The sequence below is a fragment of the Podarcis filfolensis genome, assembly GCF_964270895.1.
Source record: "Podarcis filfolensis genome assembly, chromosome: 15".
NCBI classification, from domain to species: Eukaryota; Metazoa; Chordata; class Lepidosauria; order Squamata; family Lacertidae; genus Podarcis; species Podarcis filfolensis.
Window position 1 is genome coordinate 23693712 of NC_139618.1, and position 17514 is coordinate 23711225.

General features: G+C 49.3%; 1 protein-coding gene across 7 annotated transcripts in view; it reads left to right on the forward strand.

The window, feature by feature from the left end:
- Positions 1-835: 835 nt before the first annotated feature.
- Positions 836-17514, forward strand: part of NECTIN1 (nectin cell adhesion molecule 1) — a 186609-nt gene continuing 169930 nt past the window's right edge. For 2 of the 7 annotated variants that reach the window (XM_083588730.1, XM_083588728.1), the window contains exon 1: positions 897-2110. In XM_083588730.1, coding sequence (XP_083444856.1) covers positions 2029-2110 — 82 coding nt within the window. In that variant the 5' untranslated portion in view covers positions 897-2028. Of the gene's footprint in view, positions 2111-17514 lie in introns of all 7 variants that reach the window. The other 5 variants (XM_083588729.1, XM_083588731.1, XM_083588727.1 and 2 more) reach the window with 5 other exon arrangements.

Here is a 17514-nt window from a genome sequence, read left to right on the forward strand (position 1 = left end):
CTGAGAAAGGGGTAATCCTGCAAGGATCACGCACAGTTCTCTTCCTCCTTTAAACACACCCATTTGGATCCATTCCTTCCATTTTGAGCCACTGCTGTCCCCACTCCAATGAAAGAGATCCAGGAGGGTCTCAATACAGTACCAGAAGGGCTTCAGTTCAAAGTGTTTCACTATGGCTGGATCAGACCCAGAAGGGCAGGGGAAGAGAGGAAAAGGTCAAGAAATATAGCGGGGAGTGGGGAATGAAAGCAAAGGAAGAAATTGATAAAGGAATAAATAAGAATGGCCGTAGCTCCGTGGTACAGCACGCGGTCCGCATGCAAAAGGTCCCAGGTTCAATCCCTGGCCTCTCCAGACAGACACGGGTGATGAGCCTTGAGCTGTTGCTGGACTCCAACTCCCATCAGCCCCAGCTAGCACTGCCGAGTCTCAGGAGTGATGGGAGTTGTAGTCCTGGAGCGCCACAGCTTCCCCTACTACCCTGTCTCCTGGTGGGAAATGCCGCAGACTGATCTGAAACCCGGGACCGCCGCTCGCTGCCAGCCCGTGTCGACAGCACTGGGCTAGTACCCATGGACCATGCAGCAGCAGCTCCTGTGCTGCAAGTGGGAAAAGACGGAGGGGAGGACCGCAGGGGCAAGGAGGAAAAGACGAACCGCGTGGGGGGGGCAGGAGGGGGAGTGGCGGGAAGCGTGCAGCCGCCCCGCCAAGCCTCTCCGACCGCACCAGACGGACGCCGGAGGAACGCGCGGCACTGCGCACGCGCCCCTTTCGCGGAGACTTAACGCCGGCGCCCCGCCTGCTGTTTTGCATGCTGTGACATCACAGCCGCGGGGGGCGGGCCCGGGGATCCAGCGGCGGGGCTCGGGTGGGAGTTGTGTGTGTATGTGAAAGAGAGCGCGCGCGCTCCGTTCCTCTCCCCCTTTCTCCTCGCGCTCTCTCTCTCGCGCGCGGCGTGCTTGCGGGTGAGGGTGCACGCGCAGGCGCGCCCCCGCCGCGGCTCTCCGGCTGGCCACCCTGCTCCAGCTCAGAGCAAGCCGAGGCTGCCCAGAGAAAGGGAGGCGCCTCTCGCCGGTGCTGATGTTGCAGCGAGGAGCCGCTGCTCTCCTCCTCCTCGTCGTCGTCGTCCTTCTCCGCCCTCTTCGCCGCTCCAGTCTCCTCGGAGTGCTCTCGCCAGTCCCAATCGCGGAGATCCGACGCCGCCGTTGCTGCCGCCGCCTCTCCTCCTCCTTCCCGCCTGCCGTGGGGTTCGCCGAAAGCTGGGATCTGCGAGACATGGAGCTTGTTTGGAGCACTTTGCTCCGCGCCGGGGCCCTCTGATCGCCGGGCAGCGGCAACAGCAGCAATAGGAGCAACAGCAACGTGCTCGCGGGATCCGACCGCGCTCGCTCTCTTTTTCAGTCCCAGAAAAGCCCCAAAGCCACGGGGGATCCGGCTCGGTGGCTGGCGAGAGAGGAGGGGGGAGGGAAGGAAGGAAGCGAGAGAAAGGAGGGAGAGAAAGCGGGGCAAAGCCGATCGCTGTTCGGAGGCTGTGCCGCCTCGCCGCACGAGGGGTGTCCGGAGCATCGGGAGATGACTTATCGCCAGGATCCGGTCTAAGCAGCCCAGGAGGAGGCGGTCTTCTCCTTTCTCGCCCTCCGTGCTTGCCTCCTCGTTTCTGTGCCAGCTTTGGCCCCCGATCCCAGAGGAGACGACCGGACTGGGCTGGCCTTGGAGAGCGCAGGGGGCGATTGGCAAGCGGCTGGGTCGCCAAGGACCGCCCCAGGAAAGGAGAGCTTTGAGGGCGCGATCTCGGCAAGCAACTTGGGGGGCGTGTGTGGCTTGATTTCCTCAGGTGGATATTGTACTCCCCCTTTAGCCCTTTCCGGGACCCGTAATTTTATTTTTTAAAGGGCCGCCCTTTTTTTGGCAGCGGATCCGATTGATGCTACTAGCGTGGGGGGTTCTTCGCTTATCGATCCGCACCTTCGGCGTCGCTTCGTCTTTGTTTGAATCGCCAACCAGGCAACCTAAGGAACTCTCTCCCCGATGGCCGGGAAACTGCAGAAGGGCTGGTTTGGGGGCTGGTGGACTACCGGAGTTTGCTTAACGGCGCTTTCCTACGTCCCAGGTGAGCGATCGTCTGAACAAGACGCTCTCTTCTTTTTCGTGCCTCTCATAAGAACGATGGTTCTCCGGTGGAGCTACCTTGGAGCGTTTGGGTCTCTGTGTGTCTCGGGATCTCTGTATAGGAGACCGAGAAAGTTGAGCTGGGCAACTGGAGGAAAGGTTTGCCTCGGTCTGGAGCAGGTGATGGTGGTGGCACGAGTATGGCGAGAGGGTGGGCAGCTGTCCTGGTGGCATGGGGAAAGAAAGGGGTATTAAAGACGCTGGGCATTGGATGCCAGCGGGTGCCAGGCTGGCTCCTGCCAGCCAGTGCCTGTTAATTTTTTTAAATAAAAACCCAGTCTTGGCCACCTGAGGTACTACCAGCTCCCTTCACCTGCTGGGTTTACAGGGCACGAGTGCTACCCTGGTTTTGCCAGAGCGCAGCAGTTGGGAAGGCTAGCTTGCTCCAGCATTGTGCCCTCCAACGCCCTAGGTGTGTTCTCCTCCGGGTCCAAATCGTCAGGTAGAGAACGCCGCTCTTCTTCCATCGCCCACCCTTGACAGAATACGTCTTGGTTCTGATAGATGCCCAGCCAGCAGGGTACAGATGCCCTAATATACACCCTTTTCCTGCAACTCTCTCCTTTATGCCTGACTCTTGGTAGGAAGCAGAAAAGGGGAAGGTGCTGTCTCTTGGTACAATCTTGTCTTTTTTTCTTTTTAATTTCCTGCGCCCAGCTGGGTAGCTGACCCAGCTTGCCCACTCTTCCCCAACTGAAAAGAGAAAAAAAACCCTCCTCTTTGTGCTTTTGTTTGCTTTGCACGCAGTGGGTTAATCCAGTTGTGGATTGGGGGACACACACATCCCGAGAAGACACAAGGTTGCTGTGCAGGATGATTCCTGGGGAGGCTGGAGACAGAGGCTTGGAGAAAAAACGGGAAGTCCAAGCCGATTGTGTGTCAGCGCCCTTAATGGAAAACCGTCTTCCAGGAGGAAATCCAAGTGTGGTTTTTGGGGGAGGTCTTGTTGGGAGGCTTAACTCTTTGGGCTGTGGAGGCAACTGGCTGCCCTGCAAGGAAGATGTGCAAGTGTGTGTATCACTGCCCCCAGGTCTGCCGTGCCCAGCTTGTCTTGCAGGGGTAGGAAGGGGCTATGTGTGTGTGCTGCAGTGGGAGGGGTTGCCTTTTGGAGAGGGAGCACTGCAGCGGGCAATAAAAGGGGAAAGATGCTCTGGGAGGATACAGCTGCTGCTGCTACCACTGAGTGTTCAGTTCCAGAAATGTGCAGGGAAGTGAGTGCCCACAGTTTGCAAGGGGCCGGAGAACCCAGAGGGGTTTTCCTTCTGCAAGCAGCTGGGTCGCTGGAGGAAAGCTGTGGTGGGAGCCTGTTCCGAGTCCATGTTCACTGCTGGCTTTTTGGTGCCCGCCGGAGTGGCAGTTGGCAAAGAGGTCTATTGGCTTGGCTCTCTGTAGCGGTGTTGCTGCTGCTGGTACAGCAGGGGGCAGGCTGAACTGAGGCCTGAGGATGGGCGGAAGCTACGGGGAGGTTAGGAAGTGGGATCCAGAGTCTTCAAAGCACACAGCAGTTGGTAGTGACCCCATCCTTTCTCACCTAGGGCCAGCAAGGTGGCATAACAGTATCTCATAGGAGGCGATCCCCAGGAACGAGCTGTGTTCATGATGGAAAGGGAGTCTTTGCCTTGGAACTCCTTCCATAGAGGATTTTAAGCTGCTAGTCCCTAGTGTTCCTTGCATTGAAAGAGAGGCTGCTCTGAAAGCTGGCTTTCTTGTCCCAATCCCAGAGTTGTGGCGGGAGAAGAGGATTCGGATCATAAGTTTAAAATCTGAAGAGAGGGGTACTGGGAATGTGATGGACCTCTAAAGTGGATGTTAGTTTTCCAGAGGCAGGTGTATGATTTAGGTAGGGTTACTTTTTAAAAAAGTGTTTTGAACCTCAGGACTGGAAGCCAGCAGGTGAGACACTGGTGTTGTCAGAATTTGCGTTGAGGGGTCCCCTTCTAACTCCATGCTCCCCAAAACTTCAGCACATTTCTTCTGTAAACTTCGGTGAATGGAATCAAATCCATGAAGTAATCTTGAGTGGGCTCTTACTTTCCAAATATATATATCTTTATGTCTTGGTAGCTTAATAAAATACTTAACACATGCACCCACGGTTTTGAAATCTCTCTCTCTCTCTTTCTGTCTCTCCCCCCCCCCCCCAACTTCCTTGCCAAGGAAAAAGAATCAATATTATGCAAGCATGCTTTCCGGGAATATTGTGTGTTTAAGAGCGGGGGTGTGGTGTGGGGAGTGTGTGATGTTTGTGTTCCAAAAGCTTTTAACTGTTGCTTCCTAGGCTCAAGAAATTCACTGAAATCTGCCTACTCAAACACACACGCATTGGTTTATCTATACAGTAGCTGAATGGGATATCTGGGACCAGAATGCCACTTGGAATTGAACTGCATATGTTAAATTTGAATAAAGTTCTCAGGGGTTTTCACACAGCTATTTGCAGAATCTTGAAGTGAAGAGGTTTCTGCTTGCAGATATGCATTCCGAGAGTTTGATGGGAGCAAAGTATTACAATGCATCTATCCCATATTTAGTCATGGATGTCACTCTTAAATTCTCTTCCCAGCACCCAAATCTCCTGCTTCTTCTTTCTTTTTTTTTGCATTTGGACAACACCATCCACATACATGGTGCTGTAAGTTTTATATGAGGAAAAAGTCCTTGCCCCAAGGAGCCTACAGTCTAAATGTTGATAGGCGAGGGTGGGGGAGAAAGAAGAGAGAAGTGGGGAGAAGCAAAGCTAACAGAGTGACTGTGAGCAAGTGTAGTTACTTAGGTGAGCAATTGTTTATACCTATGTATTAGAAAGGTGTAGTTTGTATTCTGATAATAAAATAAATCCCACTTCCTTAGGCTTTTGTTTCAGTTGTGGATGAGGACAGAAGGTTTACTCCAAAGGCCTCATGTGGCTGTGCTGCAGCATCATGCTAGTCCACATTGTGCCACTTTGAGCATTCATTCATTCTGGCATGTGTCTCAGAGCACCGTAGATGCTGATGTCTGTGGCAGTTTAGCTCACAAGGGCAGTTAAGACCACATCTGGTCTCAGGAGCAGAATGATATATTTCTATGGCATTTCCTGGTTATGATATAGCAGGCTCATCTATTAGCTCCCTTCCTTGATTCTGGGGTGCGGTGGGAGGAACCCCACTTGCATTTCAAGAAAAGCCAGTGCTAGCAGCTGAGGAGAAAGAGACCTTTGCTTTGGAAACTTCCTGCAGCTGGGGTGCCCAGCAGTTAACAGTAGCAGGGAGGTGATGCTTATATGCATATGATGAAACTTGTGGTGTGGAAATCTTACACATTAGGGAGTGGGGGGAAAGGGAGAAGAGATTTAAGAGTGCATGATTATTGTTTTCAGTTCTCTCCCAGGTCAAAAGCACATGCTTTTAATTCACCTTGCTCCCCCCCCCTTATTTCCTGGCCTGATGCCCTGGACAGAGTGAATCTGCCTTCTCTTACCAGACGGGCTGCAATGGAATCATCAGGCTGTCTTTAAGTGTTTTCTCCGCAGTATCTTTCATGTTGTTCATATGCATCCCTTTAATATGGGGATATAGATATATTACTCTCACTACTTCTCGGTTTTGCCTGCCGCTCCTTATTACAATATTTGCTTTTTTCTCTTGTGCTAATAAAGGGGATCTATATATATATGCCATAAAAGTGATGGAAGATCCCCTTAAGAAAAAAAAAAAGCAGTACTGTATCCTGTTCCGTAAATGTGCCTTTAGTATGGTCGGCTCAAGTACCCATTGCGGATCTGCCTTCTGCAATCTATGATGCAACCTGCGTACTTTCCCTTCCCTTGCAGAGTTTATAGCAGGCTGTGGCACGTTTGGATGACTCGAGACGCAGGTCTGACTATTTAATACTCTGAAACATCCGGGAGTGGGGTGGGGGTGCAAGATGACAAACTGCTCAGGGCTGCTGGGCGCGATGCTCTTAAAAAGAAGCTTTTAAAAAAGAGGAACAATTTTGTTACTTGCCTGTCATGGAAATGGGTACAATGGGGGAAAGCACTGTTCATGGCACTCGGAGCAGACCAATAGTCTGTCTAAGAATGTGTGATGGTTTTGAAGATGACTTCTCTGTCTGTCTCGAGAGACAGTGGACTCTTCATAGACTTGCAAGACTGGGGGCGGGCAAAGTTTCATCACTGCAACCCCCTGCAATGCAGAAATCACAGCAAAGTTCTTGCAATTAATTAAACTTACCAATCACTTGTTACCCCTAAAAGATCTCCAAGTGACTTACACTGCTACTTTCTACTGTGTGTCTGCACCTCTCCATCCCACATTACAATTGGTTTTAATGGAAGTTGCTTTGGGCCACTCTGTGAAAACCATACAATATAATAATAATATCAGTAAATATCCTGGTATAGGTGATGCACTAGGAATTTAGGAACAAGGCTGCAAAAACCAAAAAGGTCCCTGTGTTTTCAGAGATTTTAAAAAAGCCAGTATGATGCACAGCAGAAAACTTCATCATCAACAGCAGTAATATGGTAGAATGGAGGCAAAAAGCAGATTCCAGATATTTTAAAAAAGATGGGATTGGAGTTCCTGCATAGGTGTTCCACTTTGAGCCAAAAGGACCTTCTAGCTAGGATCTCCCCTGGACTATAAGACTCAATTGACAGCTGCATTTATTTCCTCTCTCCCCTCCTCCCTCCTTTGAAGTTGGGTTTACACATCCCTTCCAACACAAGTAGAGGCTTGTGGTGAGGCCTGGGCATGAGATGTGCTGAGTAAGGGAAACAGGCTGTCTCTGCATTGTGTGTGCACGGTTGGGGGTCCAATGGATCCCACTGACCCAGCAAAACAGTTAGCCTTAACCCTTGGAGCTTCAGAGCTCAGATCCAGCTCCTACAAGAACTTGCAATCTTGCAGGGGAGAGTGGAATTCTTCACCCCAGTTTCCCTGGCCATCATTTTGAGGGCCTTGCAAGGAAAGGTGGCAGTTGTTTGCTGTTGCTGCAGTTGTTATAAGTGGCACAAGGGAAATTGTCACCTCCTCAGAGCCTTGGGAAAATGCTGGGCTCCAACACTAAATAAACACAGTCTTTCAAGTTCCTGAACAAACCATAAGTGATTATCATCAGTAGTTAATTCAGAGAGATGCTGGAACGCAGCCCTGCCTGGAAGCAAGTGCCCTTAATTTTCAGCAAAAGAACCAGCTTGCTTACTGATTGGTATGCGGAAAGGCACTTTGCACATGCTCAGGGTCCATCCTGTATTATCATCATTACTTCCCATGTTCCAGGGCAGTGCTGAGGAAAGTAAAACAGGTTTGAGGGCTGATCCCCACCTCATGTTAATCCCTGGTTAATATGCAGAGGTCAAAATAACACCAGGCCTTGTCAGTGACAGCGGTGGGGTGTGTTCCTGTCAGGGAGTCACTGGGAACTTTCAGCACTGAGCTCAGTTAGAAGATGATGGTTATTTATGTCATCTTGGTGCTGTGGCTTTTTCAGCGTGGCATAAGCAGAAGGCAGGTCCCTGCCCCAACGAGTTTACAGTCTGGATGTTGACAGAGGAGGTGACATTTTAAAAGCCTGTTGGAGGAAGGTGCTGCTTGAGGGATTCCCACAGACGTCTGGGTGGCCACCGTGAGAACACAGCTGGACTAGATGAGCAATTGGCCTGATCCAACAGGTTATTCTTAAACAAATTATTCAGTAAGCATTGGAAATTCAACAGGGACAGGGCCCATCTGACCTCAATCGTTCCTGAGAACTGAGCCCACCATGCTGCTGGATCCTAGCAGTGTTTGAAATTAGCCAGGTGCCAGGTGCAATTTGCACCAGTCTTTCAACTGCTTTGAGACCAAGTCAAGATGTCTGGGCACCAAGATGGCACGTGACATTGCCACCATCTGGGGATCCTTGGACCTGGACTGATTTCATACACTAATCCACACTGTTTCACACACTAATTGCTTTTTCTGTGCAACCTGAGCAGGAGCAGTCACCATTAAGAAAACAAAGGTTGGGATAGGTCAGTATATATGTGGACTGTCCCTGGATAAAGTAACTTTTCTTCTTTAAGTACTCAAAGTTTAACTGATAATCAATCACAGTCAGTCCACCATTTGAAAAATAAGGCTTTAGAGCTGTTTTGCCTTCAAATGGCAACTAGGCATTCCGTTTTGGTGACTGCAGCCTTAATTTAATGAGCCTAGCTTATATATATATATATTGAGTTTCTAACCCTGGTTAGGAGCCATGCATCTGAGCAATGGGGACCACAAACAGTGACCCCCCCAAAGACCTCAGTGATACAACGGGGATGTAAGAAATCTGGAATGGTTATTAAGGGCCTTGTAAATTAATAGAATCAGGGACGTGGGTGGCGCTGTGGTCTAAACCACTGCGCCTAGGGCTTGCTGATCAGAAGGTCAGCAGTTCGAATCCCCGCAACAGGGTGAGCTCCCGTTGCTCAGTCCCAGCTCCTGCCAACCTAGCAGTTCGAAAGCATGCCAAAGTGCAAGTAGATAAATAGGTACTGCTCCAGTGGGAAGGTAAACGGCATTTCTGTGCGTTGCTCTGGTTCGCCAGAAGTGGCTTAGTCATGCTGGTCACATGACCTGGAAGCTGTCTGTGGACAAATGCCAGCTCCCTCGGCCTATAGAGCGAGATGAGCACCGCAACCCCAGAGTCGTTCGCGACTGGACTTAACTGTCGGGGCCCTTTACCTTTTTAAATTAATAGAAGAACCTTGAACCCAGCCTGATAGTATAATGGCAGTCAGGGCAAGCTTTTGAGAAGCAGTGTTAGTTGCTGGTGATAGTCTGTCCCCATCAATCGTCTTGTCTCAGCATGTTTGCAGGAGCTGGAGCCTCTGGGCAAAGCCCAAAGGTAATGATCTCCTGCGCTCCATTTGAATTTCATGAGGTTCTCTAAGTATGATGCAGACATGATTCTAGTCCTGCCCTGAGGACTTAAAGGTTAAGCAAGATGGCCAGGGCAGAGGTGAAGGGTGGTGGGACAAGGAGCAGCAAGCTCAGGCCAGGCCAGCAAGGGAGGATGAGCTACCAATGAAGTATGTGGAATTGGTGGAGGTTGTTACAGTCTAGGGAAGAGGGTTGGGAGGACAATTTTGGAGGATGACGAGGATTTGGGTTGAGGGATGGAATTGACAAAAGCTGATGCATGGTGAAAATGGGAAGGGATGGCAAAAGGAGCCAACAGAAGGTTGCCTCCAGCCAGCCCAAACTAGGTATCCCTGGGATTTGCACATAGAAATTCTCTGGTTCAATTTGTGTCTTTGCCAGAAGGGCTGCAGCTCAGCGATAGAGCTTCTGTGTTGCGTCCAGATAGTCCCAGATTCAATCACAGGCATTTCCTAGGAGACTAGGAGAGACCCCTGCACCAGAAGCCCCAGAGAATTGCCACCCATGTCGAGTGAGATGCACTCAGTGCTCTGACTGTAGTATAGAGTAGCTTCCTATGTTCTTAGGCAGGCACCCCTAAACTCAACCCTCCAGCTGTTTTGGGACTACAATTCCCATCATCCCTGACCACTGGTTCTGTTAGCTAGGGATGATGGGAGTTGTAGTCCCAAAACAGCTGGAGGGCCGAGTTTGGGGATGCCTGTTCACAGGTAACAGACCTGGGAAGTTTGTTGACTGCTGAAACCCTAAGAACCTGTACATCAGAGAAGACCAGCCTTTCACCACCTGTTGTCCCCTAGATGTTCTTAGACTACAACGTCATCATCCTTGAGTCCAACAACATTTTACAAACAGCAGGTTGAGGAAGGTTGGGGCAGCCCATACTGAGTTGGATGGGCCAGTGTCCTGGCTCCACATAAAATGCTTTCATGTGGTTTTGCATGTTCATTGTTAAGAGTTGTCTGCTCAGTTGGTCAATCTCCAAGCTGGCCAATGGATTTCAAACTGTATTCTGTTGAGTCTTGAGGTTCTTTGGAAGTTTGCCAGAGGTTTGCCTATGTAAAGATCAGTAATAGGGACCTATCTGTCCAAAATACAGCTTTTTCACCATTATCAGTGCAGATGTAGAACAACGCGTAGTTTTTGCTCTTGGTTTAAATAGGGTGAGATCAAGTGTAGACCAGTTTAAAAGGGGATCCATGGAGCATAAAGGCTATCCTTGGCTACTCCTCATCAGGGCTTCCTGTCGCCTCAATTATCAGAGGCAGAGAGTGACGCTGCTTCACTCGTATCCTGCTTGTGGGCTTCTCATTGTGGTACCGGGTTGGTCACTGTGAGAACAGAATGCTGGACTAGATGGGCCATTGGTCTGATCCAGCAGAGCTCATCTTAAGTTCTTATGGTGGCAGCTACTAACTTAGACTGGGGTAGATTGTAGACCCTTTGAACAATTCCCCAGAATCCTCTGCAGTGAGCTAGAGATCTACAGCAGACTCATTTGGAGTGCAGGACTCCTTTGGTAGATCAGTAGATGTAGAAAGACTATCTTAAATATAGAAAAAAACTCTGTTGATATGATAACTGTGTTTTTTCCCCCTTGCACACTCCAAAAATACAACTAGATGCCATTGTTTATGGGATATCATTGAACACATGTGTGTTTTGCTTCTCATGGGATTTGCTAGAACCCACCAGCCCTGCTGCAGCCGGAGGCAAATGTCTAGACTTGAAGGGGAGCAAGTACTGGTTGGAACCAGAACAAACCAATATGGTCTTGCCTCATCTTCTATAGTTGGTTGTCTGCTCTGGCTGATGGAGAAATGAACTTGAGAACCGGACAAGCATTGAATCATTCATTTTCAAAAGAGGGCAACATTTTTAAGTGTTTGCCTAAACAAGGAGTGTATGAATGAACCCAGCAAGCATTTGGAAACTTGTGCATCATAAAGGTATTCCCATTGGAGAGCCAGGGTTGGCCTCAGCTGTCTGCTAAGCTTAGACTGTGGCAAAGCCTGCTTTGGTACTTTGCCGTATGGGGAGAGAGAGGGAGAAGCAGAATTTGACCCAGCTGCATCTGTCAGATCCTGAGCGAAACCCACCAAATCTCATTGGAAACATGCTCCGTCCCATTGCATTTTTGCTTTTCTTCGTCTGAGATCCCATGTGCAAGGAGACATGGCTTGGCCGGTGCTTGGAGTATGGATAGGAGATATGGGGGGAATGTTTTTTTTAGTGGGCATGAAGAAGCAGCCTTTCTTGGAACGTTGTTCCTTGGCTCAGGACCGCCAGTGACCTTGGCGAAGTCTGGAAGCTCTGTCCCAGGCTTCATTCTGCCTTCCTCACCCAGGAGCTTGCTACATGGTTATTATTTTATTTTGGCACTGCCATTAATCAGTGCTGAAGGCTCCCGCGGGCATCGTCTTGCACCCGAGCTGAGTCAGAGGAGGAACCGGAAGATCTAGCTCCCGAGTGACCTGCTTTCCCAGGCCTGATCTAGCCAGTGGCACCTCGCCTCTTTCTGTCTGCTGCTTTCCCGCTCTCTTGCAGGGAAACAGGGGCTGTGTAATAAGCCGGATAGCGCCCCATGGGGTGCGGCATACAAACCTAGATAGCGAGAGGAGATAAGCAGGGAGAGGTTGCAGAGGAGGCCAGGAGGGAACAGACATTGGCTGCGCTTCAGTGAAACAGCTGTAGCCCCGGGCGAAAAGAGGTTCGGCACAACAGTGCTGTGTCATCAAGATATTCTGGCCCGCATGGGTGCGCCACCGTGGGTGGGTTAGGCCCAAGATGAAGGGGTGGGGCAGAGAAAAGCCCCCTCTTTGCTGTATATTTCAAGCAGTATGGTGCCACGGTAAACAGTCATGGCTTACCCCAAAGAATCCTGGGAACTGTGGTTTGTTACAGATTCTGAGCATTGTTAGGGGATGCCTGTTCCCCTCCTACAGATACAATTCCCAGAGTTCCCTGGGAAGAGGGATGGATTATTAAGCCTTTCTAGGAGTTGTGACTCTGTCATGGGAACAGGGGTCTCCTAACAGCACTCTTAATTGAAAGTTTTTGAACTGTTCTAAACCCTATTTTAAATTATTGTAACCTTCTCTAGGACTTTAGGGTAAAGGGCAGGTTAATAATAATAATAATAATGATATTATTATTAGTAGTAGTAGTAATAACTCATTACTTTCTTTGTTTTATACTGCACCATTGGTGTGAGTCTCATTTTACAGAGCACAAAAAGACAGCACCCTGCCCCTAGGACTTTGCAATCTCAATTTCAAGCGTGGGAAGCAGCCGAAGAGGAGAGAGAGAAAAGGGGGGGGGGAGAGGGATGAATGTGCTTCAGTGCAGTTGCACATTCACAGGGCTTATTTTTTGCTTGGGATGTGCATCAGCAGATGGGATGCGTTTGCAGGTTTACAGCCCCTCCACCCGAATCCAGGGGATCCTGTTTCCTGTTCTGCAGGTGCTTAGCACCTGGTGTTATGGCTTGCAGCCCCCTCCCTTAGCAATGTTTGTTTATGGGGCTGTGTGTGCGTGCATGTGTGTGTGTGTCTCTGTGTGTGTGTATACTCTTACATCTGTTTGCCATTCTGCACGAGGCAAAACAAGATCCATTAGAGCAGAGGGGAATGGAGGAAACACAGCAAGAGACGTGCTACTTTCTAATTAAATAATAGAGGAGGGGAAAACAGCTCACTTACTCAACGGCATCTGAAATTTGCCGAGCTCGGGAATCTCTTGCAGTTGTGGTGCCACCCAGGCAGCAGCTTTGCCATGGGATTTGCATTTTGTGGGAATGGGGCCAAGCGCCTCTATTCGATTCTTTAGGTAGAATTCAATGTATGTCCAGTTGGCGAAGTGTCTCCTCGTAGTATAGATGTGGGGGGTGGGTGGGATTAGTTTGGATCACGTTTTCATGCAAAGCTCCCTAATTAGCATTTTTTCAAACCAACATGCCAACCCAAATGTGGCTGCCCTTCCAAGATTCGCCCTTCTATGAATTTTGTGATGCAGTTCTCTAGTAGTAGTAGTAGTAATGATTTTTTTATATGAAGGGGAAGTGTGCCCCCAGTTAGGGAAAATCATGGCAGAAACGCATTACACTGGAGAAACATGTTTGCCAAAATGCACATTGTATGCAAAATGCATCCACAATCAGGATTTTCCATGCAGGCTTTTGCAATGAAGTTGGCAAACAGAGGTCGAGAAGGGGGAAGCGAAACTTTAGAAAACCAAGGAACCGAGAGAAATGGAAACTGACAGATTCGATTCGCTCATCGTAAGTTACATTTCCCCCCCCCAAGTGTTAAAAGCAGAACTGTAAATAGGAGAGGAAGGAGCTGGAGAAAATATGGGTGATTACAACATACACATCAGTCGCAATACAGGACTGGTGACGACAATTCCAGAGCAATTCTTCATGTCGTGCATCAGCATTGACAAGGGATAGGCCAGTAGGCAGCCAGTTTGTAGAACTGGGTTGGGTTGGTTGTCAGTCCAGTTGAGCCAGCCACAACACTACATGGTCCGGAATAGGTGAGATCAAATGCAGGAGAAGCTACAGTGGAAGATCAGGGTGACCAAGGGCAGATGGATATTCAAAACCAGAGAGGGTCCAAGGAAACACAAACTTTGGCTGAGTATCCACACATGAGACAAACTACACAGACTCAGGAGGAAGGGCTGAGGTTGGGGGTTTAAAGGGCCTAGCTGGCTGGGGACAGGGGGTGGCCAGCTGACCAGGTTCTCTAGCAGGCTGGTCCTGCAGCCTTGGTGGTGCCCTCAAAGCAAACAACCCAGTCTACTGCTGAGCTCTTCAACTTTAACTCCCAAGATGTTGTTGGACTCCCATCTGCTTCACCCAGCTCAGCCAGTGGTCAGGGATAGTGGGAGTTGTGATATTTAGGGACCCAAGGTGGAAGAACTCTGGTCTGCTGGGTTTTGCAGAGGAAATGGCACACCAGTGTAGGAAGTAAAACATTGAGCCTCGTAAGCTAGGAGTCCCCTTTTGAGACCCTCCCGTTGGCCTCAGGGCTTCATGTATGGTGTGAAGTGGTGCTTCTATACTTTCTGCAGGATCTGACAGCTCAGGTGTCTCCTGTCGCTCGCTCTTCTGTAGCTTCTGATGCCAGCAGCTTGTCTTGTGGTAGGATGTCAAGCGTTTGAAAGGCAAGCCCCGGATTCCCCAGCTGGTAGATGTCCCCAAGCACCACTCCTCCGAAACAGCCAGCAAGTGTCTCTGAATACAATAGGAAGTCTGTTTGGGTGTGAAATTGAGGGGCTGGAGAAAAGTTATTAATGGCCACACAGTCACAAATAGCTTCCCTTCCCCGCTCAAGGCTTTAATGCATATTACATCACCAGATGTGGGGATGGACAGGTTTTGATTGGCTCTCCAGTTGTGGCCTCCGTAGGCCCATCTCCTTTTTTAAATCCTGCTTCTGAACCCCAAGTTTACATGCAGAGTGGCAAGAGTCTTTCCCCCAGAGGCTGGAGATTGCCCCCAAGGCCTTCTGAATATACTCCACCAATAAGGTACAGCCTTTTCCCTGTAGAGTTCTCATTCTGACAGGTGTGGGGGTTTGTCTGGGCTCAGTGTCCTCTGACCAATACAGGCCAAGTGATGGACCCCGACTGCTATTCGTATATAGGGTTAACCCTTGGGTTTTTTCTTCTGTTGATGCTGCATCGCAGGCAGGGCTGGCCCTAACATTAGGCAGAGTCAGGCGGCAGGTCCTGAGGGGCGGCAGTGAGACACAGCTGGGTATCCCTCTTGACCTCTGCTCCCTTAAGCTAGCCTGCTGCCTTCAGGTGCAGAAGAGGCCCTCTCACCAGTGTTGCAATAAATTCAGCTGTCAGTCCAGTCAGCTTTGGTGTAGATGGAGGGGAACTACCATCTTTTCATTTGCCTCAGGCAGCAAAATGTTTTGAGCCAACCTTGATTTTGGGTGTGGCTATTTCCAAGGCTTCCACGAAGAAATATGATTGCAAGGGGAGGGGAATCGAATCCTTGCTAATCCCTCCATAAACCTCTGCCGTGGTGCTAGATGAAAACTTGCCAGTCACCTACTGCTAGCTTCTGGAGTTAGCGTGGGGCCAGATGCATTCTGGGAACTCTGACGTGTTTTCATGCCGGTGCGGTTGTGCCGCTTCTCGCTGTGCTTGTTTCTGAGTCCACAGGCCTCAGGCTTCCTAATCTCTCTCTTTTCTTGTGGCTGGAGCTTTGCTTCTCTCTAAAAAGCAACAACAACCTATCTCTTTCCTGCCTCTTTTTTATTTCCCCCCTCTGGTGGCTTCAGTCTTCATTGCATCGCACAGATGTTGGCTTTGCCCTCTCAAAGCCGGCTGTGTCTCGTTCGGTATGTGCTGGACGCACAGCTGTCCTGCTGGGTGTTATTTATAGCTGAAGCTGCAAATGCGGTCATTTTTGGGACATCTGTACGTCGCCTTCCTCTGCCATGCCAGGTGCGGCCCATCAAGCTTCAGGCGGGGATGTGACAGGACTGCGGACGAGGGCACAGCGCCGGCTCCACGGCACGTGCGGCATGGACTAGTACCCTGCTAGCGGAGCCCAGGCTGGAGAAGCGGGAAGTGGGAGAGAGGAGCTTCGGAACACCGCGACAAAGCTATTGTTGCCCGCTAGCTGTGCATCTGCGGCTGGCAAGACCGTGTGGCTTCAGTTCAGCTCCAAAGATGACGATCTGAGTCACAGGGCAGGCTTTATCTTGGTCTCCTTCCAGAGGGGATGATCGCAGCACAGAGGGATCTTGAGGGATTGATTTTCCTGGCATTTGGGTCGCTGTTAGTGTTGCTCGAGAGCCAAAGTCTCCCTGGGATGCTGGTAGTCCGTCATTTTTTATGCTGTGCATGGTGGAGGTGCTGGATGGGGGGAGATGCGAATGGCACGAATTGAGGGCTGAGAGGGAACTTTAGTCCGTATCTCTGCAGAAGCCAGTTCTTGAGATCTGGTGGCATGCTTCCAGCACCCTCTCACTCTCAAGTGTGAGACCAAGGCTACAATCGCATCATACATTTAAACCGCTATGATACCACTTAGAACAGCCATGGCTCCCCCCCCCCCCAAGAATGCTGGGAACTGTAGTTTGTTAAGAGTGCTTAGAGTCTTCTAAGTCTTCTAGTGCCCTCCTAGAAATATGAATTGACAAGGGAGGGGAGCCAAATGGACAACTTGCAACATAGAGTTCCAAAGTTCCAGGGCAGACACTGAAAAGGCCCTGCTTTTTTTGGTAGAGAACAGGAGACAGAATCTGAAATGGAGCTTCATTGGTAGATCTTATGTTTTCAACGAGGTTTGTAGCTGTCATTTATAGGGCCAGTGTAGTACAGTCCTTCCAGTTTCTGACAAGAACCTAAGAAACCAGGGTTCAAACCAAAAGCTCAGTGAGTGACCTTGGGCTCATCACATTCTCTTTGCCTAACCTACCTCACAGGCTTGTTGTTTCCAATAATAATAATAATAGGAGGGGTGGGGGTGTTGTGTAAGGTCATATTTAGGGTGAAATTAGGGACTTTCCCAGCTTGCTTCTTGCTCTCCTAACCCCCATGCTTCATTGTCTCACTGTAAGCATCCAGATATTTAAAAAACAGATAGGGAAGAAGGAAGATGACCAGTGGCTGCATCCATTGTGGAATAGCACAGGGAAAATGTGGTCTTAAATGACAGGAAGGCTGGCTGAGGAGAGGGAAACGTCCACATCCAAGCCCACTAATGAAATATGCTGCCTAGAAATGTTGGGGGTTATTTTTCCTAAAAAGACAGTCTTCACATGTTTGTCACTCCTCTGCCAAGCAGATAAATTTCTGCTAGGCACAGATTTCATCATCCTAACATCCTAAAATGTGTCTTTTTTTTCCCTAAAGGAAAAAAGAACAACAGCACACCACTGCCAACTTTCTAGTCCTTAAGGATATGAGGGAAGATTGGCTTGAAAAAGTCTGGGCAAATGCCTTGTAAAACCTCAGAAGACAGAGGGAGGCCAACTATCAGGTTGCGGGCCGTCAGTTCAAATCTTATTTTAGAGTGATTTTTTAAAAACTAAAGTTTATTTTAACTGCACACTTTGCAGTTGATCACACACCCTCAAGAGTCCACAACACTGAGATACAATCTCCTGTATCAACAAGAGTTTTTTCCTGTCTTTGGTTCTCCCAAACAGAAGATTGTAGGAGGGCTGATGAGTCTTCTCTAATCTGCAAAGCAAAACATAAGAATTTACAAACTTCCTTTTTTAAAATTCAAAGCAGAGATTCTCAGCTTGCTGAATTATATACCCAATATAGATGTATTTTCTGTGTTTTGCATTTCCTTTAACCAACACAATTTGAATCAGTTGTGGAGAAGTCTGTTAAACCTGGACTGATTTCAGACTTGTTGCTCAATCCATCCCTTAGAATTCCCTGCTTGTTAATCTGGTGCTGCACACATTGTGGA